Source organism: Anomaloglossus baeobatrachus, chromosome 2 (genome assembly GCF_048569485.1).
Source record: "Anomaloglossus baeobatrachus isolate aAnoBae1 chromosome 2, aAnoBae1.hap1, whole genome shotgun sequence".
Classification (NCBI taxonomy): Eukaryota; Metazoa; Chordata; class Amphibia; order Anura; family Aromobatidae; genus Anomaloglossus; species Anomaloglossus baeobatrachus.
Window position 1 is genome coordinate 42,550,131 of NC_134354.1, and position 21,027 is coordinate 42,571,157.

The 21,027-nt window shown below is 47.0% G+C and overlaps 1 protein-coding gene across 1 annotated transcript in view; it reads left to right on the forward strand.

The window, feature by feature from the left end:
• Positions 1-20,270, forward strand: part of PATL2 (PAT1 homolog 2) — an 87,369-nt gene extending 67,099 nt beyond the window's left edge. The window contains exons 14-20 of the mRNA XM_075332974.1: positions 1,211-1,264; positions 2,146-2,294; positions 8,493-8,652; positions 9,166-9,306; positions 12,525-12,622; positions 13,849-13,998; positions 19,904-20,270. Coding sequence (XP_075189089.1) covers positions 1,211-1,264; positions 2,146-2,294; positions 8,493-8,652; positions 9,166-9,306; positions 12,525-12,622; positions 13,849-13,998; positions 19,904-19,943 — 792 coding nt within the window. The 3' untranslated portion in view covers positions 19,944-20,270. The remainder of the gene's footprint in view (positions 1-1,210; positions 1,265-2,145; positions 2,295-8,492; positions 8,653-9,165; positions 9,307-12,524; positions 12,623-13,848; positions 13,999-19,903) is intronic.
• The last annotated feature ends 757 nt before the right edge of the window (positions 20,271-21,027 follow it).

The following is a 21,027-nucleotide window of genomic DNA, read 5'->3' on the forward strand; positions in this document are numbered from 1 at the left end:
CCCGTTTTGCCCGCAGGCGCTGGCCCTTGGATCTCTAGCCTGTGGCGGTGGCTGTATATCCTCATGGTGTGAGCGGTTGCCTTCTGTTGGGACTTGGTTGTTGAGAAACCCCTGGGGTTCCTGTCACACTCGGATTTGACTATTGATGGCGGCTCCAAGCCTGGTCGGGGTCCGATGGCCCTGCCTGTGTGTGCTTAGCTTCACTCCACTCCCCGGTTCGGTACCGGTGGGCCACCGCCCAGCCCCGGTCCTTACGTCTTTGCAGAGTTCCACCAACTCCTGCAGACGGCCACCACAGTCTGCCAACCTTGTTGTCAGTGACTGGGCTCCTACTCAGGCACACGCAGACGTTCTACTCCTCTCACTTTCACCTCCAAAACTCATCTGACTCCTTTTCGCGCCTCCAGGCCTGTGAACTCCTCAGTGGGCGGGGCCAACTGCCTGGCTCTGCCCCACCTGGTGTGGACATCAGACCCTGGAGGGAGGCAACAAGGGTTTTTGTCTGACTGTTGTAGCTGTCTAGGGTGGGGGCTGTGTATGTTATGTATGTGACTACCTGGCCAGTCCAGGGCGTCACACCTGACAGGGTGTGGTGTGAGGTGTGCTTAGGATTTGAGTGCTGATGGAAGCAATACCAATAGTTATAGTGCGGAACTCACCCTCCCCCCCCCCCCCCCCGATGGTTCTGGCATCCTAGGAGAAAGGAGAGCAGTTCCCTGTGACCCTCTGATAATCAGGGGCATCACATCGCCGTCCATCGTTTTGGTACAATGGAAGCCTATAGGCGCAGGATCTGTCAAGTGACGGAATCCGGCGACTGATTTCACTTTTTTTGTTTTTTTGTTTTTTTTTTTTTTGTTTAACAAAATTTATTAATTTAATAATAATTAGCTCCCAGCTAGTCGAATCCGTCGAAAAACTGATCCGTCGCATCAGTTTGGCCACCATCTGTGATAATCCGTCAAACTATTGTGACTGATGGCAAAAAAAAGTGTGAAAGGGGCCTATGCGTCTCAAACCCACCACCCTCCTCGCCATTCAAGGGCGGGGGGGGGGGAGGGTTGTGTGGGGTTTTTTTTCTTTTTCATTCCAGACTTTTACAGCACCCTTTTGAAACTAATTTATTTGTATTTATCAAGTATATTGTTTAAGAAAAATGTTTAAAAATTTCAAGTTCAAACTACTAATTACATTTTCTCCCTTCTAATAGGATATGAAGGCTCTTGGATACCAGCGGTTGAGAGTCCTCAAACAGATTGAAAAGGTCGGCAGTACTTCGGTTCTTCATGTTGCATATGGGATTTATGGAGTTGATTGGCAAATGAGCAGTAAAATGATTTGTAGTGCCTCAATGCTTAAGGATTTACCAATAGGGTCTTCCAACCAACTCTATTGGAAGAGTCGGCAAATCCCCCAAGTTGCGGCAATAGCGATTTGCCATACACTAGACGCAGCTGGTTGAGCTGGTGTCAAATATACAGCGAACTGGCAAAAGACCAATCACTCCAAGTTTATTAGATCACCGCTGTCATTATGGTGTGTAGCTCGGCAGGATATCCTGGATATGGGCCGGTCAGATTTCTAGATATAAATGACAATTGTCTATTTAAAGCAAAACTACAATTGCAGCTCCATACTCTCAGTCTCCCGCCCTCATGCTGCAAATCTGACTAGTTTTGTATTGATATAGTTTAGGAAAAGTCTGGTGGCATCCGTGGCTGCCACCGTCAGACTTCATTAAAGGGGTTATTGCCCATCCTTTGGATCGATTTATCACTTGCTGATCGGTGGGAGTCCTACCACTGGACCGACCGGCACAATGAAGAATATTTATCCCTTTCCAAAATGGAGCAGCACATCGGACCCCTGCCCGTAGCTAAATTCAGTCTCTATGGTACTGCCAGAGTGCAGCCCCATAGGACATGAATGAAGCGGCATTTGAGCATGTTTGCTGTGACTCCATTTTTGTTTTGCCAATTTGGTGTGGATTTATTAATCGCTTATTCTCTGGTTTCACTGGATAAATACTCTACACTTGGTAGAAAACGCCTGTAAAAGACAGCTGCCTATAGTATTGGCTTATCGTGTGACCATAAACTACTTTCTAGTATGTGCATCTTCATTTTATTTTTGCTCGTCTTTCAGCTATTTGTGCTGCTGCTGGAGGTTGAGGAAATGGAGAGAAAAATGCCTCATATTCCTGAAGACCAACACATGCGATTTCAGCAGAAACAAAGCTACAAGGTGCAGAAGATCTACGAGGCGTTGAAGATCGGGGCCTGCTGCTGTGAGGAGTATGTGAGACTTAATATACTTGGAGAATTGGGGTATATGTGTAGTGCCATGGGTGACGGATTGACTCTGGACGTCCCAGCATGCTACATGAAGGAGCTGGTCCTGGCTGGGGGTGTGAGCTATACGCCAGTGGAAGCCCTATGTTGGTGTCGGCTGACCAGGACCAAAAGACTTTTTTTCACAAGGGGACAAAGTTCAGTTCAAACCACAACACTTTACTTGACAAATCGCCTTCAAATACTTTATTCACAGGATAATGGGAATGCTTCGTCCAGTGCGTTTCAGTTGTACAAACTATAATCCAACACATTTGCAATTCCCACTGAGTTGTTTCCAATCTTACAGGTCCTGTGAGTACTAGCACAATCCAGCCTAGTACTACAGTTGAATACGTGATAGACGCCCCCCCCCCCCTCCCCTCCAGCAGCGCCACGTCCAGCCTCCTCAAAGAGGTCAGGAGCTCTGTTATTTTGGCCATAGTAGAGCCTTGTGCTGCCAGATGCTCAGTATCTATGTCTCTTCTCATAGATGACCGGTTTAAGGGTATAGCCAGTAGAGCCCGATGGCCTCGGACGCTTAAGGAGACTCGCGTGTTTGTTCAAACCAGTTAAAGGAGTTGTCCGACATAAACTCAAAAATTTTCGTTAAGCTAATCTGTGCTGTATTGTCATATAAATCACCCCTACATTATTTTTTGTTTTCTAATGTTTGTTCCTCTTGAATTCACCCTTTATTCTCTGCAGCTCCTTGTTTACATTCTGCTCTAACAAACTGACCACTTCCTGTGCAGAACCTCAGTCAGAGCTGTCACCACCCACCCCAGTGTCCAGCCTCGCCCCCTGCACACACATTCCCTGTCAGTATATTTTGCCCCAGCACCTGACCTGTTATCACTACAGCATTGCAAATAACAGCCCCACATATGGCTCTGCACCGCACACACATATGGCTCTGCACCGCACACACATATGGCTCTGCACCGCACACACATATGGCTCTGCACCGCACACACACATGGCTCTGCACCGCACACACCACATGGCTCTGCACCGCACACACATATGGCTCTGCACCGCACACATATGGCTCTGCACCACACACATACACGTATGGCTTTGCACCGCACACGCACACGTATGGCTCTGCACCGCACACGTATGGCTCTGCACCGCACACGTATGGCTCTGCACCGCGCACGTATGGCTCTGCACCGCGCACTTATGGCTCTGCACCACACACACACACACACACACACACACACACCACTCTGCATCGCCCCCCCCCATCCCCATCGGGAACACATGTAGGGAGTACATACTCACCCATCCTCGGTCCCCACCACTCCTGCACGCTCGCGCGCTGTCTGTGCTCTGGCCATATCAGCACAGTAGTGAAGTCACCGCTGTGCTGAAGAGAGCACAGACAGCGGGAGGGACAGTGATGAGAAGCAGCGCTGCTCTGCTTCTCATCAGCACTTTCAAATGTACCGGCATCTGTGATCTGTGATGCCAGTACATTTGAATGTGCGATCCTGAGCCGGGGACCCGGTGCTGGCGCTGACACCACGGCAGCCGCCGCCAGGCCCCGCCCCCAGGTCACGGACCCCACAGCACTGCAGGGGGAGGTTACAGGGAGAGTAAAAGAGGTGCGGGGGAATGTGTGGGAGGGTGCAGGGAAGGGGGGCGGGGACTCACGCACTGTACCCGCCCAGCAGGGAGGCGACATGCTGTTCCAGATTTGCATGTCAACATGGCCCTGCCCATGTTGACATGAAATGACCGGAAGTAGCAAAATCGCGGCAGGAGCGGTCACATGACCGCTCTGAGCCGGGGGAGAGGGGCTGACAGCAGGGCAGGTAAGTGGTCTCTATCTACTTACCTGCCCCAATGTAGCCCAATAGGGAAATAAAAAAAAGTCAAAAGAAGCCGGATAACCCCTTTTAACTTTAGGCTTGGGGTCGAGCTGCTGAAGTCCAGTTCTCTGGACCCTTCTATCTGGGGCCACTTTGCATGGAGGCCGTTCTCTAGCCTAAGCATTGTGCCTCGGTCAGCACTTAAGGATCACGCTATCTCAACTTCGGTGCCCTTTCTCCTCCACAGGTAATCAACTGCATGTGACCTTCATGATCTACAGACTATCAGTCATGATCCATTGCACACTAGATCTTCACTAAAGGTACCGTCACACTAAGCGACGCTCCAGCGATCCCACCAGCAACCTGACCTGGCAGGGATCGCTGGAGCATCGCTACACGGGTTGCTGGTGAGCTGTCACACAGGCAGATCTCACCAGCAACCAGTGACTAGCCCCCAGCCAGCAGCGACTCGTGGAAGTGATGCTGCGCTTAGTAACTAAGGTAAATATCGGGTAACCAACCCGATATTTACCTTGGTTACTAGCGCACACCGCTTAGCGCTGGCTCCCTGCACTCCTAGCCAGAGTACACATCTGGTTAATTACCCGATGTGTAGTCTGGCAATGTGAGCAGGGAGCCGGCACTGACAGCATGAGAGCGGTGGGCGCTGGTAACGAAGGTAAATATCGGGTAACCAAGGAAAGGGCTTCTTGGTTACCCGATATTTACATTGGTTACCAGCGTCCGCAGAAGCCAGCTCCCTGCTCACTGCACATTCAGTTGTTGCTCTGTCGCTGTCACACAGCGATGTGTGCTTCACAGCGGGAGAGCAACTGTGGCGCCCTGGACTAGCCAGGTCGTCACATGTACTACAACACAACACCCCCCACCCCGAGATAGGCACATCAGTCAGACACAAATCCTTGTTGCCTCCCTCCAGGGGCTGATGTCCACACCAGGTGGGGTGGAGCCAGGCGGTTGGCCCCACCCACTGAGTTCACAGTCCTGGAGGCGGGAAAGGAAGTTAGTTGAGAGTTGAGTTAGGGAAGTGGTAGGAGAGGAGCAAAACTGACAGTGTCCGGGTGTGTGGCCCGGGCACTAAGAGCAAGGTTGGCAGACGGTGGTGGCCGTCTGCAGGAGAGGCAGATCAACGCGGAACCGTAGGACCGGGGACGGGCAGTGGCCCACCGGTAACGAACCGGGGAGCGAAGTGAAGCCAGCACAAACCAGCAGGGCCTGCGGACCCCGACCAGGCTTGGAGTCGCCGTTAATAAGGTCAAATCCATTAGTGACCGGAACCCCAGGGGTTTCCAAACAGCCAAGACCCGATTGAAGGCAACCGTCCAAACAGCACACGGGGAAATACAGCTACTGCCACAGCTAGAGTTCCCAGGGCCAGAGCCTGCGGGCGCAAGGGCTCCTCCGGCCCATATACATGCTGGGGAGCGGGTTACTGGTGGGAAGCCATCGGGACTGAAGATACACAACAGGTGCAGGGAAAGGCAGCCACCACCAACTGTCCGGGAGAAACCACAGCAGCCGGCTGCGGGACCCGTCCATCCAGCCGTTTGTTTTACCAGAGACTTTGCTTCCATTTGTGGCTAAGTGAGTACTACCGTGCCGTCCGGCACCGCGCTGCGCAGTCCAAGCGCCCCCCCCCCCCCCCCCCTGCACCTTGCCAACCCTGCTTCCCCGTCACCTCACCGGGCCCTGGGACCACCAACCCCCTACCCACGGAGAGGGAACAACATCCCAGCTGTTCCCTGCCATCGCTCCCGGGATCCCCGTCAACAGCAGCGGTGGTGTCCAACCTCACCACAACCCGTGGGTGGCGTCACGGAGCAAACCCCCAAACCAAATCACCCCTTTCACTCACGGGCGAGGAGCGCCGCTCGAGTCCCCGGATCCGGCCCACCGCTCGAGCCACCGAGCAGCAGCAGCGCCGGACCCGAGCGCCAGAGAGCGCAGCAGCGACGGCTCCCTCCCCGCCCGCGACACCACAACTAAAAAATGGTCCAGGACATTCAGCAACAACCAGCGACCTCACAGCAGGGGCCAGGTTGTTGCTGGATGTCACACACAGCAACATCACTAGCAAGTCGTGCCTCAGCAGTGATGATGCTAGCGATGTTGCTTAGTGTGATGGTGCCTTTACTGTTCCAGAAGGCCTAGTCTCTTACCCTATACCTCTTTCAGAAGGAACTCTTACCCTATTCCTCCCACTGTGTACTAGTCCAAAACTTAACATTTACCCTATAGTCTGGTAACTACATATGAGTGCTATACATTAGAACATATTTCCTTATTACATATAGTCTTATTGTACATGACATAGGAACATACTGCACTATATAAGCCTTAACATTTAAGATTCCTGCGCGGTGTCCAGAACAAATACCAAAAACAGAGCTTCATTCTTCCTCCTTTTTCGTTCTTCTTCCTCGTCCTTTTTCGTTCTTCTTCCTCGTCCTTTTTCGTTCTTCTTCCTCCTCCTTTTTCGTTCTTCTTCTTCCTCCTCCTCCTTTTTCGTTCTTCTTCTTCCTCCTCCTCCTTTTTCGTTCTTCTTCTTCCTCCTCCTCCTTTTTCGTTCTTCTTCTTCCTCCTCCTCCTTTTTCGTTCTTCTTCTTCCTCCTCCTCCTTTTTCGTTCTTCTTCTTCCTCCTCCTCCTTTTTCGTTCTTCTTCTTCCTCCTCCTCCTTTTTCGTTCTTCTTCTTCCTCCTCCTCCTTTTTCGTTCTTCTTCTTCCTCCTCCTCCTTTTTCGTTCTTCTTCTTCCTCCTCCTCCTTTTTCGTTCTTCTTTTTCGTTTTTCTTCCTCGTCCTTTTTCGTTCGTATTCCTCGTCCTTTTTCGTTCGTATTCCTTTTTTCAGTCTTTGCAAAAAATAAAAATAAAAAAATCTGAATGGCTATGATTATGAATCTTAAAAGGCTATGCGCACCTTTTTGGCATGGAAAACCTTATGATTTGTTAGTGGTTTTTACCTTTTTATAGTTATTAAAGTAGCACTAGGATTGACTGAACTCTACTCATCTATCTTTGTGTATATTTATAATTTTTGTTAAACTTTATTCAATATAAATATATACAATTTTATAAAGCATTAGCTGTGCAGAGATGCATACAGAAATATACTTCAAGATGGAAATATCAATCTAAACAATTAACTGAATCTGATTCCGATGTAGAATAAAATCACCATTTGTGCATCAATGAGCAGGATATAGAAAAACACAGATAAAACTAAGGCGGATTGTAGCAAACCAGACCTGAAAGGCTGCTTTCACACATCCGGTTTGAGCAGTGCGGCTCAATCCGGCTGTGAAACCTATGCAACGGATGCGGCGAAAACACCGCATCCTTTGCATACGTTTTTTACATGCGGCCCGTCTGTTTTTTGCCGCTTGCGGCAGGCTACTGAGCATGCGCAGTGGCAAAAACCGCATGCGGCGGCCGGATGCGGTTTTTGCCGCATCCGGCGTCCATAGGCATGTATAGGAAAATGCGCCGCATCGGCTGGTTGCGGCGCGATGCGGTTTGTTTTGCCGCACAAAAAAAACGTGCCAGGCAACGTTCCATCCGGCCGCCGCATCGGCTAAATCTGCTGCATGCGGCAAAAAACGGACGGAACGCAAGCCCATGCGGCACAATACGGCACTAATGTAAGTCTATGCAGAGAAAAAAAAAACACAACCGGCAGCAAAAAAAGGTTGCGTTTTTTCTGTAAAGTGCCGGATTGTGCCGCACAGGAAAAAACGGAGGTGTGAAAGCAGCCAAAGTAAACAAAGGAAGAGTAAGTAGAACAGCAGAAGCATGAACAGGAGTGGGGAAGGAGGGGAAGGAATGCCAATATGACACTTTCCCCAGATGAGGCCCAAAGCGCACAATAATTCCCCCCTCACCCCCCTTAAAAAAAAAATAAATAAAAATCAGTTTAGTTACCTCAGAAAAAAGAGGGGAAATTGTCAGAGCAGTAGCTCTTACAAAGTTTGTGAATAAGCACTTTTGCAGTCGTGATTTAGATGTCTTTAATATTAAATGCCTATAGTGTTTTAAGAGTATGTCAGTGATGGAGACCCCCCCGCCCCCTATATGTAGTTTGAAGCCTGATCGATGTCAGATCTTTCTCTTGAGGGAGTGTCCCTCCCTGTAATACAGGCTGTGTGTGACATCTAAGTGCTGCAGTCTTCATTACTTCATATATCAGCTCAGTTTATATCCTGCACTTATTTTCTTGCAAACTGAGACCTTAGAAGTGATACTGTCGAGTGACCTGAAGACTAAATGGATAAATTTCACAAGGATAAAATACTGGTGTTTTTTTGTTTTTGTTTTTCCTCTTTAAGGGAGTCCGAAGATGAGTTTTTGCAGCTCCTGTTAGTTGGGAAGGGTAAGAAGTTAACAACTCGGCTCCTTCCCTTCCTGCACAGCGAACAGGCAGTAGAGATCCTAGTGACGATGGTTCAGCACTTATCATTTCTTATTAAAAATGATGCCACGGAAAAGGTGAGTGATCGCATGGCTAGCAGGTTCCTGATATATTGTGAATAATGTTGTTCAGGTAGATTGGTTAAAGAAACAACAAAGAGCCAGCACCAATGTGCACTAAGGCATCAAATATTCCAAACTGCATTATAAAAATTTTTTTTTTTTTTTTTTTTTTTTTTTTTTTGAGATTTTTGGCAAAAAATTGCAATTTCTTGAGCTGCTTCGCCACGTCACGGCAAATCTCATTTGAAGCAGTCCTACACTAAAATATTTTTATAAAATGTGCCATGCGGCCTCACATATAAATAGCAGAACTGCTCTCAGCAGCACTCACCTGGTCTATTGCAGTCCCGTACCCATGACTGAGTCATGGCTGTGGGCGGGACAGGTCCAAGCAAATGCTGCAGGTAGATTGGTTGTCTAGTACCTTGGCTTCATGGCGCTGCAAAACCACACACATTATAAAAGGGCAGTCAAGTCGCCATGTTCTTCTTCTAAACCTAAACAACCTATTTATTTTTATCTTCGCAGTCTCTTTCAATTCTTTATGGCCCGCTCACCTCTATAATTAATGGTCTTCCATTTACTGAACTTATACGAGTAATTCAAGAGCTCACTAAGACCTTGCCGGAGAGCCAGGACCGGCCGCTCACTCTGGCGTTTCAGAACCAGGTATCACTTTTGTATAGAGATCAGAGTTATGAGTTACGGTCTATTGGCAACCAGAGGGAAAAGGCATTTATATCCAGAGTTCAGAATACTTATGTAGTGCCCCTGAAGCCATCAGGGTGCTACAAGGTTCTGCATCCCCACGAGGATGCAGGGCCTACCCCCTAGGGCACCGGGAGACCAGTGCCAGTAACAACAAAAACCCAGGTAATCCGAGGTTTTCCCCAACAATCCCCCATACAATGGTACAAAGCTAGGGTCGGACCAATGGATGGCCGCCTAGAGGTGGAGCCAAACCAGTCACTAGTTGACCAGATGGGAGGGGCAGACTGAGGAGAGTAGTCAGAGAAAGTCTGAGAGTGAAGGTGGACGTGAGGAAATGTTCTGACCCGGGTTAACGGTGACCTGGTACCCAGGAGAGTAGTTGCCGGTGGAGTACTGTGGTGTACTCCCGGAAGTACGCACCGACTGGGTACAGGACCCTAGGACAGGAAAGAGCTCCAAGCCGACCTGTTAACACCTGCACAGCTAGAGGACCAACAAGGACCTCGCTGACCCTAAAAATCTGAAGATTCCGTAGCAAAGGGAGAACCAGGGACAGTACCAGAGACTCCAACCCCACAAGGTTCACGCTACAGTCAGGTGGACAGAAGTGGACAAACCGGATGAGGACCCCAGTTTCTCTACGCCATGGGACCCCATTTACTAATGACAGGTGCAGGGGAAGAAGGTACCAGAGTACTGCACTGGGACGAAGGGGACCTCAAGGTGAAACCAGCCAGCCTCGGGTAACCTGTTACTACCAACAGCAGTGAGTAAAAACCAGTTGCACTATACCTCTGTGTCACAACACACATCCTCTGGGGCCCGGCCCTGCTTGCGAAGGGCCTACCATCCAGGCTGCAATTCCCACCAGCCCCAGTAGTGACATTCTGCAGCCGTGACTCCATATATGTATATAGCTGCAACACCGCAAGTGGCGTCACGTATGAACACTAACCTAAATCTTCTGTAAATACACCCCATTACAAAAAGCGCCCACGGTACGAAACCGGGCAACGGCCACCACCGTGACATTCCCAAGAGAGACACTGCCCGGGACAGAGTACCCCTTATCCCTGGGCGTGACATTAATATTCAAGGGCAAATGAATACAGGGCTACAAATTTAACTGAGGTCCCATTTTTGTGCCAAACCATCTGGGACAGGAAAAGTTGGGGGGGATATCCAGCACAAAATCCTGCCATGATCCTTTGGTTAATTTCTACACTGTATAGTAAGACCTGTGCGGAGGGGATACCAGCACTGGTTCTTAAAGTTATAACATGGGAATAACTGGACCCAATCCAATGGCCCTAGAGTTGTATGGTCTGCCGTTTTGGCACTATTGCCTTAGCTGAATTTAACACAATACCAGTATTTCATGTGAGCTACAGTGGTAACTGATATATCAAAGCATGAAAAATCAGATCAGGAATTAAATGCCTGGAACCCCCTATAAGGATCAGGACAGAATAATTTTGATAGGCTTGTGCTGGCTATGTAATTCATGTGAAGGCTCACTGTGTAATATTACAATTTTTGGCTTTTTGCATCTATCCTTCGCAAAATCGACTGTGTGGGTGTGTTTGTTTTTTGTTTTTTTTTTTGGGGGGGGGGGATGTCTGGAGGGAGCTGAACCCAAGGCATCTGGTTGCTTCTGTGACTTACCGCTTCACAGTATTTTTTTGAGACAACCTTTTAAAACTGAGATATTCTATATGATTTTTTAAAGAGAACCTGTCAGCGGTATGGTCGTATAGACGCACCCCCCCTTCCTGGAAATAAAAATTAAAATATATATATATATATATATATATAGATAGAGATAGAGATATATAATATATATATAATATTTTTATTATTATTATAATTATTATTATATTTGAGGGTGTCTGTGCACTTATAAGTGCACAATCTAAGTGCATGGACATGCCCCAGTGCACTTCCAGCCTGATCTATATATGGTTTGAAGGGGTTGTCCAGTCTAAATAAAAATCTGTAGACCTATGAATGTCCCCCTCTTCCTTCAGTGCACACACTATGCGCTTCAAGATTTGCTGTCTTTTTTTTGAGGCGGGAAGTGTGTGTCATATGACTGCAGTTGTGCGCTATGCACGTTCCCAGCCGCAACCTGACTAGTAGCATGGCGTCGCTCAATACACTTGTATAACACGAGGCTGCGCCCACAAATCTGGTTCTGGCTGGGAACACACATATTGCACAATTGCAGTCATGTGACCACCATTCCTGGCTCCAAAAAATGTCAAATTCTCGCAGCGCACAGTGTGAACTGGGAGGATTCACCAGTCTAAAGTCAGAGTGACTCCAGACTTATGTTACAGGGTAGAGTTGCACACTAGTCACAATGTATGGGGAAATAATGAAAAGAACTGCTATGGGAATACTAGACTGAAAAATACAATGAACTATCTGAAAACATTTATTTTGTAAATTGTGACTAGTGTGCAACTCTTTACCTGATTATATGGTTGTTTTTGAGTCTTGCACCTTGTTCACACCATTGGTGTTCCAGACATACATTCTTTAGTTATTATGACTTTTTTGTCTGAGAACCCTGCCCCACCCATAGCCATTTGTTTCATTTCACATATATAGCTTGGTCCTTTGCTTCCCATACAGAGCAAGTTGTTTTTGTTTTTATTTTTTTTAATTTTTTTTAACTGCAGGTGAGGTTACACAAGTTTAGGGACTCCAAAAATAGAGATTACCTTGGCGTGGTTTTGGGGTTATTTTGCTTTGATCAATATAATGGCTAAACATCTCGTCTTTTTTATATTCCTATTATTCATAGCAGTTATGCATATTCCATTTTCAAGTTGTTTTTGTTTCAATTTTTTAGCTAGTTCATTGTATTTTTCATCTTTGCATTCTCATAGCAGTTCTGCTTTTCATTATTTCCCCATACATTGTGACTAGTGTGCAACTCTACCTTATTGTCCAGACTTATGATAGTCCAGACAACCCCTTTTAAACACTAAATGTCTCATGACCAATACATCAGATCTCAACAAACCAAAAAAAAAAATAAAAGATATATTATAGTGTATATATATTTTTTTTATTATATTCGGGAGACAAGGTCCTATATAGGTAGGTGTGTGCACGGATTCTTTTTTAATAACAGCAGTTTCTAAATACTTTGCATATTTTGTACACAGTTTGGGATCTCTCTCTTGTATGCGTTGCTGAGTCATGGGGAGAGCCTCCTATCATCAGAAACCCCGATGGAGCCGTGCATTGGAGACTTTGAAATATGGTAAATATTTTGGCTCTACATGATGACTCTCCAATAATTGTTAGTCTTAGCGCAGTTTCACACATCCTTCTTCTTTTTGCCGGTTTGGCAGATCCAGCGGACTCCCGTACAGTGAATACAGTACAATGACTGTGTAGTGGGTGGGCAGACCCCTACAAAGAAAACATAGTCATCCGGAAATGTTAATGTTGTTTTGATAAAAGTGTTTTACTGATATTGTATTGTTAGGGCACCCCCTAGTGGCCGGGTGGGACGGCTGTCGCCACAGGGAATGAGGAGGAGCCGGCAGAAACCAGGGGGAGATAAAAAGTGTGTGTGTGGTAGAAAAGTGGCAGTTGGGTCCGGGAGGAGTGAGTGAACAACAAGGGGGGCAGAGTGTGGGAGCTGAATTGATAGGGGACGCCGGAGAAGACAGGAGGAGACGAAACCTCAGCGAGTGAGGCAGCCGGTGTGGGTCCGGCCTGTGGGTAGCTGTTAGTGGGAGCCCGGCGAAGTGGAGTAACCGGTCACATCCCCACTGGAGGGTGCGTCAGGGCAGGTGGTCCCCCAGCTCAAGCAAGTGTACCCGGTATCCATAACTGCACTGTTTTTGGGAGAAGTGTGAAAATAAAACATGTCGTTTATTTGCATTGAACCCTGCCTGAAGCGTGTTTATGCGCCGGATGATCGTTGCACCACCACACTCTGCCCCACCAAGTCATCTCCCGTCCCGATAGTGACGGCGGAGCCAGGGGTAAGCCTGACAGAAGGGGCCACGACTACAAGCCCAGAGGCGCCCCTGGCACCCCGTTACAACAGCACAACAAGCACCATTCACATGCTGTCATGTGACCGGCGCATGTGACCCGGAAGTAACAGCGCTGTCATTGTACTGTATTCACTGTACGGGAGCGCGCCGGATCTGCCAAACCGGCAAAAAGAAGGATGTGTGAAACTGCCGCTTACGGAACAACTACTCAGAGTCTGATCACATCAAGCTTTCTGAAAGTACAGCTACTTTATACTATAAACTTTAAATAAAAAAAAAAAGAGGGGGGGGGGTGGGGACATGTATAGACAACTGTCCTGAATTGCTATATGAGAAGTCTAGACCTCCACTGTGGCTCTACTTTTTTTTTTTTTTTTTTTTCTTTAAGGGTGTGGTTGGGGTATATGGAAAGTGTTGTCCAGATGGGTCAAACATTCTTGTTCTTATGCAGATCTGGTTTTTTTCCATCCTTTTTCAGGACGGATACAGTGTTCCTGGTTGCAAAAGAACTCTCCCATGTCTCCAGATCGTCAATGGTGGAACCACTTTTCTTGCCTAGTAATCTGCTATCCTTGTTCTGCCGCTACCTGGACAAGCACACGATCCATAAACTCGAGGACAAAATGGAGTAAGTGGATTTACGCTTCAATTTCTATGCTTTTTGTTTAACTTTACTGCTTATCCTAGAAGATTCTCCACCTAAGCAAAGAGCTGAAGTTGTGCTGGTGACGTGTGTAAGGATCCCTGATGACTGCACAGATCTCCTACAGCATCGCTCTCTCCCATTGCTCCGGTCTCAGAGTTTTGGCCAAAGAAATTACATTACAATAAAATAAACCTATATAAATCATGAAGTTAAGGATTTTTGGCTTTCAGCTAAATTTTTGAGATGATCTTAAAATGCCCCAAAACCTTTTCAGGTGACCTTCTCCAAGCTTTTGACTGCACATGTCAAACTGTTCAATGTTTTCAGGGATTTTTGCACAACTTGCTGTTCTCGAACAAGGAGCTTATGGCAGAATTCACAAGTGTTTAATCCATGAATTGCCCAATAAATTTTGAGGTGCAATTTAAATTGGTATTAAACAGTCCTCCTCCATCACACTGTGCACATTTTGACATGAGACCAAGACTACACCAAATGATTTATCAGTACTACTGCACCATTGTGAGGCTTCAAGCAGGATGTTCTCAGACTAAAGTGGCCACTGAGCTTAGAGTGTCACCAGCAGGTTGTACAGAGATACAGAGAGACTGGAAGAGTCACAGAAAGGCATAAAAGTGGATGTCCTTTGGCCACATCCCACACTGATGACCGCTTCATTGTGAGCAATGTCCTGCGGAACCGGATGATGAATGCCACACAACTCAAAGCCTAATTAAGGGAGGTAAGGCCCCCCCCCCCCCCCAAGTGTCACATCCGATTATTCAAAACAGTTTACATCAGCATGGACTGCATGCTAGATGACCAGTACCTGACCGCTACACCAGGCACAGGCATCTACGTTGGAGGAGGGACCAGTGGCCTCAGTGCTGGTCACCGAAAGTTGATTAACACCGAGCAGAAATGATGGCCACCAATTATGTTGGAGATATCAAGGAAAGCGCTGTACGAGGGGCGATCTAATCGGTTATTTCTATTGCACACATAAATTAAAATAAAATGTTTTCTTCTCTTAGGTACCCACTAGTCCAGGAAAAAAAAAATCACTTAAATAGGCCACGATTCCCGGGAGCTACATTCGAATTTGAATATGAACTGCCGTTTTAAAATAAGGAAAAAACGAGCTCCGAGCTGTCATCAAATACCTCTGCTTGAAAAAAATGACTACCAAAGACATACACAGCGACTTGGTGGCAACATTGGGGGACTCTTCTTCTCCATATTCCACAGTTGCACGCTGGGCCAAGGAATTTAAGCTGGGAAGAACATCGACGGAAGATGAACATCGTGAAGGACGCCCATCCACGTCCCTCAAAGAAGAAAACGTGAAAAAAGTTGTATTGGCAGATCGAAGAGTGACAATCAGGCATGTAGCTGAGGTCACAGGGATCTCATATGGCAGTATTCAAAGAATCCTTGCAAAAGAATTGCATATGAGAAAGGTCTCCGCGCGTTGGGTGCCAAAAAATGTTAACAGACGAGCAAAAGAAGAAACTAGTTGACATTTCAATAGCAAATCTCAAAAAGTTCCAAGCAGACAAAGAGAATTTTTTTGTCACGTTTTTTGACCATGGACGAGACCTGGATCCACCACTTTGATCCCGAAACTAAACAACAATCAATGACCTGGAAACGAGCCGACGAACCGACGCCGAAGAAATTCAAAGTGTCACGCTCAGCAGGGAAGGTTATGGCGTCCATTTTTTGGGACGCTGAAGTAATTATTATGGTTGACTATTTGGAGAAGTGAGCCACTATTACGGGCTCCTACTACGCAGAACAAATAAGAAGATTGCGGGAGGCTATCAAGGAGAAAAGGCGCTGCAAACTGCGGGCTGGAGTGCGGTTTCACCAAGATAACGTGCCGCCTCAAAAAGCTGCAGTTGCCATGGCAACTATTCAAGAAGCGGGCTTTGAACTGGTGGAACAGCCCCCCCTATTCGCCAGATCTAGCCCCCAGTGACTTCTTTCTCTTTCCTTGCCTCAAGGAACACCTCCGGGGCAAGAAATTTGACGACAATAGCGACGTGATAACCGCTGTTGGGGATTTTTTTTGAGGGTCAAGATCAAGAATTTTTTTCGAAGGGAATTCTAAGTTTAGAAAAGAGATGGACTAAATGTATAGACTTGTTAGGAGAATATGTAGAAAAATATTTTTTTTTTTTTTATATTCATTGTGTTTATTTATTATCATTACTTTTGGATCGCCCCTCGTAAGTCAACCACTGTTGTCACCAGACGAGCCTTTGGTGGTTGTGTTAGTGTGGGCCAGTGTGTCTATTCAGTACAGAACAGCCCTACACTATGTGAATAGTGCAGTGACAGCCCCAACTACTGGAATATCATTACTCCAGTCATTGTGCCTCTGCATGAACATCATAGGCCAAATTTCATCTTCATGGATGACCATGCTCCAGCTCATCGAGGTCACATCATTCGGAAACTGCTGCTGAAGACTGGGGGACCGCAAATGTAGTGGCTGCACCTTCTCTGGACCTGAATCCCATAGAAAACCTATGGAATCAATGGAGTCACTGTGTAGAGGCCGCAACTCTCTACCCCAGAACCTCAATGGCCTGAGGGCCACCCTCCAAGAAGAGTGGGATGCAATGTCTCGGCAGACAAGAACTCCACTTGTGACCAGCAGGAGGCGCTGTTGTCAGCTGGAATTGATGCTCAAGGCCACATCACAAGTTATTGAGACATTGACATTTTTGGGGGGAATATACCCACCACTGGTGATGGCTTTTGTTTCAGTAAATTGTTTGGGGTGAGGAAATCGCCATTGCTGCTTCTACTTACAGTGCCTATGTCACAAACCACCGGGGGGGTCACTCAGAAATCCCCCGCGCTGGCTACCAGTACGTCACAATCGGGGGGTAACAAGTGGGGGTCACCCCTCCTTTATACCTCCCGACCGACAGACAGAGCACGTGACGCGCTCTCTAGCGCCCCTCTTATAGTCAGGCCAATTATGGAATTGCCCGACAATAAGCAAGGAGGCCGCTATACTACTTATGCCGATTATTGAAGGGTCCCCGGTGAGAGTAGGGTATATATTCCCCCGACCTCCGCGGGCGGAATATATAAAACCTCCCCGAATCTCACTGGCCTCCCCACAATAATCCTTGGCACAACTCGCTGCCACCAACCGCTTCACGGTAACTATTAGCCGAACACACAGACGTGGGATTCAAGATCGAGATAACAGAACAGCCCAAGATTAATTATATAATTTAATCAGCCTAAAGCACACTAGAACTACAATATATACAATAGGGAATCTACAGAATATACATATGTCAGAGTACAGTTACAGATAAAGCATGGTTTACAAACAGGCATACACAGTTCCCGCAGTTACCTTGTGCGTCTGGCCACAGGGGGGCGCTGTAGGCCAGGTTTCCAGGAACTCCCACAGATGTTTCCTACACGTGACCCCCAGCGAAAGAACACTGGAAAATGGCCGAAGTAGGGTTATCAACCTGGGCAAATCCAGGTCCCCTCCTACCTTCGTGACCTCAGAGGGAGCACTGCTCCACCCCTGGCTGGAGTTATGGACAAAATCCACAACATGGAATATGGCCATAACTTGGCCTGGGAGCGTCGTAGGCGGACGCCAATGCTCTCATTGTGACAGTTATGAATTTAGCTACAGAATGAGAGGACTCATGACTTGTCTACTAGTTCCCCATTGGCTGATATCACGCCTGGGGTATTTCCCAAGCTCCCGCTCCCATAAAAAGGGTGTGCCAGCATCGTCCGCATGCGGAGACACCATTTTTATGGTTGCCATATTTATCGGAAATATGGCTTGCGAGATATGAACCATTTTTTACTGGAGTCGTTCTGTCTGGATACTTCCAAGCTTGCTAATTAGATAGCAGCTCCTACCACAGGGTCACGGCAGGGAGTCCTCCTGTGTCCATTGTTCCCACATCATCTCATCTCCATATCACAGGAGATGGCCATGGAGGTGTAACACCTTCACAGATGCTGGACATTGAGAACAAGAAGGGAGGGGGGCACTGCCAGGGAGTGATGAGCGATTATGACTGGAAGTCATAATTCATCTTCATATCCCGGGATTTGCCTCACAGCCTACAAGTAGTATTCAACCCCCTGCAGATTTAGCAGGTTTGATAAGATGCAAATAAGTTAGAGCCTGCAAACTTCAAACAAGAGCAGGATTTATTAACAGATGCATAAATCTTACAAACCAACAAGTTATGTTGCTCAGTTAAATTTTAATACATTTTCAACATAAAAGTGTGGGTCAATTATTATTCAACCCCTAGGTTTAATATTTTGTGGAATAACACTTGTTTGCAATTACAGCTAATAATCGTCTTTTATAAGACCTGATCAGGCCGGCACAGGTCTCTGGAGTTATCTTGGCCCACTCCTCCATGCAGATCTTCTCCAAGTTATCTAGGTTCTTTGGGTGTCTCATGTGGACTTTAATCTTGAGCTCCTTCCACAAGTTTTCAATTGGGTTAAGGTCAGGAGACTGACTAGGCCACTGCAACACCTTGATTTTTTCCCTCTTGAACCAGGCCTTGGTTTTCTTGGCTGTGTGCTTTGGGTCGTTGTCTTGTTGGAAGATGAAATGACGACCCATCTTAAGATCCTTGATGGAGGAGCAGAGGTTCTTGGCCAAAATCTCCAGGTAGGCCGTGCTATCCATCTTCCCATGGATGCGGACCAGATGGCCAGGCCCCTTGGCTGAGAAACAGCCCCACAGCATGATGCTGCCACCACCATGCTTGACTGTAGGGATGGTATTCTTGGGGTCGTATGCAGTGCCATCCAGTCTCCAAACGTCACGTGTGTGGTTGGCACCAAAGATCTCGATCTTTGTCTCATCAGACCAGAGAACCTTGAACCAGTCTGTCTCAGAGTCCTCCAAGTGATCATGAGCAAACTGTAGACGAGCCTTGACATGACGCTTTGAAAGTAAAGGTACCTTACGGGCTCGTCTGGAACGGAGACCATTGCGGTGGAGTACGTTACTTATGGTATTGACTGAAACCAATGTCCCCACTGCCATGAGATCTTCCCGGAGCTCCTTCCTTGTTGTCCTTGGGTTAGCCTTGACTCTTCGGACAAGCCTGGCCTCGGCACGGGTGGAAACTTTCAAAGACTGTCCAGGCCGTGGAAGGCTAACAGTAGTTCCATAAGCCTTCCACTTCCGGATGATGCTCCCAACAGTGGAGACAGGTAGGCCCAACTCCTTGGAAAGGGTTTTGTACCCCTTGTCAGCCTTGTGACCCTCCACAATCTTGTCTCTGATGGCCTTGGAATGCTCCTTTGTCTTTCCCATGTTGACAAAGTATGAGTGCTGTTCACAAGTTTGGGGAGGGTCTTAATTAGTCAGAAAAGGCTGGAAAAAGAGATAATTAATCCAAACATGTGAAGCTCATTGTTCTTTGTGCCTGAAATACTTCTTAATACTTTAGGGGAACCACACAGAATTCTGGTGGTTTGAGGGGTTGAATAATAAATGACCCTCTGAATAAACTTTTCACAATTTAAAAAAAAAACAAATAAAAAAAGAAATAACCTTCTTTTTTGCTGCAGTGCATTTCACACTTCCAGGCTGATCTACAGTCCAAATGTCACAATGCCAAGTTAATTCCGAATGTGTAAACCTGCTAAATCTGCAGGGGGTTGAATACTACTTGTAGGCACTGTATATGCCTTACATTCATGATAAAATATCACTGAAACGTAAAATTTTGATATTTTCCATACATTTCACCCAAAAGCCAAATATCCTTAACTTTGTGTATAATTTATTTTTGTAAATTACTGTTTAGGACTAATATTTACTTTGTATAAAAGCCTAATCTCTCCACTTTGTTCCTAGGTGTCCTACAGCGCCCCCCTATGCAGCTGTGACTTCATGAAATGCTGAATCTGAAATGGACGGTTCGGCGCCTGCTTCACTTACCCAAAATACACATGGATGGGTGGAGCTTCCATTTTGTAAATTTAAATATTTAATCCTGTTTTAAAGGAAGTTTTTGTTTTTGTTTTGTTGGACATGAATTTCAAACGTCAAGGAGCCGACGGTCAGGAGGACCTGGTCCTTTTTATGTTTGAATCAAATGAAGGAAGAAAAAAAATATTGATGCTGTAAAACAAAAAGGGGGGTATAAATGCTGACTTATTTATAATTTTCATTTGTGTGAATATTGCACAGCATTTACTGATGTACAGCACATGCAAAATAAACAGAGAAAGTGTCATGTGTCTACGACCACTTCTATAATGTGACTGCTGGAGCTGCTTCCCTTTGGTGCAGTTGTGATAACTGGGTCGTAGTGATGATTTTGCAATACGCGACTATGTAGCGCCCCTGAAGCAGTCAGGGTGCTACAAGGTTTTGCATCCCCACCAGGATGCAGGGCCTACCCCCTTAGGGACCCAGAACCCCAGTGTCGGTAACACCAAAAACCCAGGTAATCCCAGTTTTTCCCCAACAATCCCCCATACAAGGGTACTCCGCTAGGGTGAGACCAATGGATGGCTGCCTAGAGGTGGAGCCACTCCAGTCCACTAGTTGACCAGGTGGGAGAGGCAGACTGTGAACAGGGATAACACAGGAAGTCAGTAGTGAGAACCACGGAGACTGTTGAGAGTGTGAAGGTGGAAGCAAAGTGACGTCCTGACTCGGGTGACCTAGTACCCAAGAGAAGTGGTTGCTGGTGGAGTACTCCCGGAACTACGCACTGACTGGGTACAGGACCCTAGGACAAGAAAGAGCTTCAAGCTGACCTGTTACCTGCACAGCAAAGGGGACCATCAAGGACCTTGCTGACCCTAAAGAATCTGATGACTCGGTAGCAAAGGGAGAACCGGGGACAGGACCAGAGACTTCAACCCCACAGGGTTCATGCTACAGTCAGGCGGACAGAACGAGGATCCCCAGTTGTTCCATACTGTGTCGTTCCTACCTGTTATCTTTAAAACCTTTAATGACAAATCCAT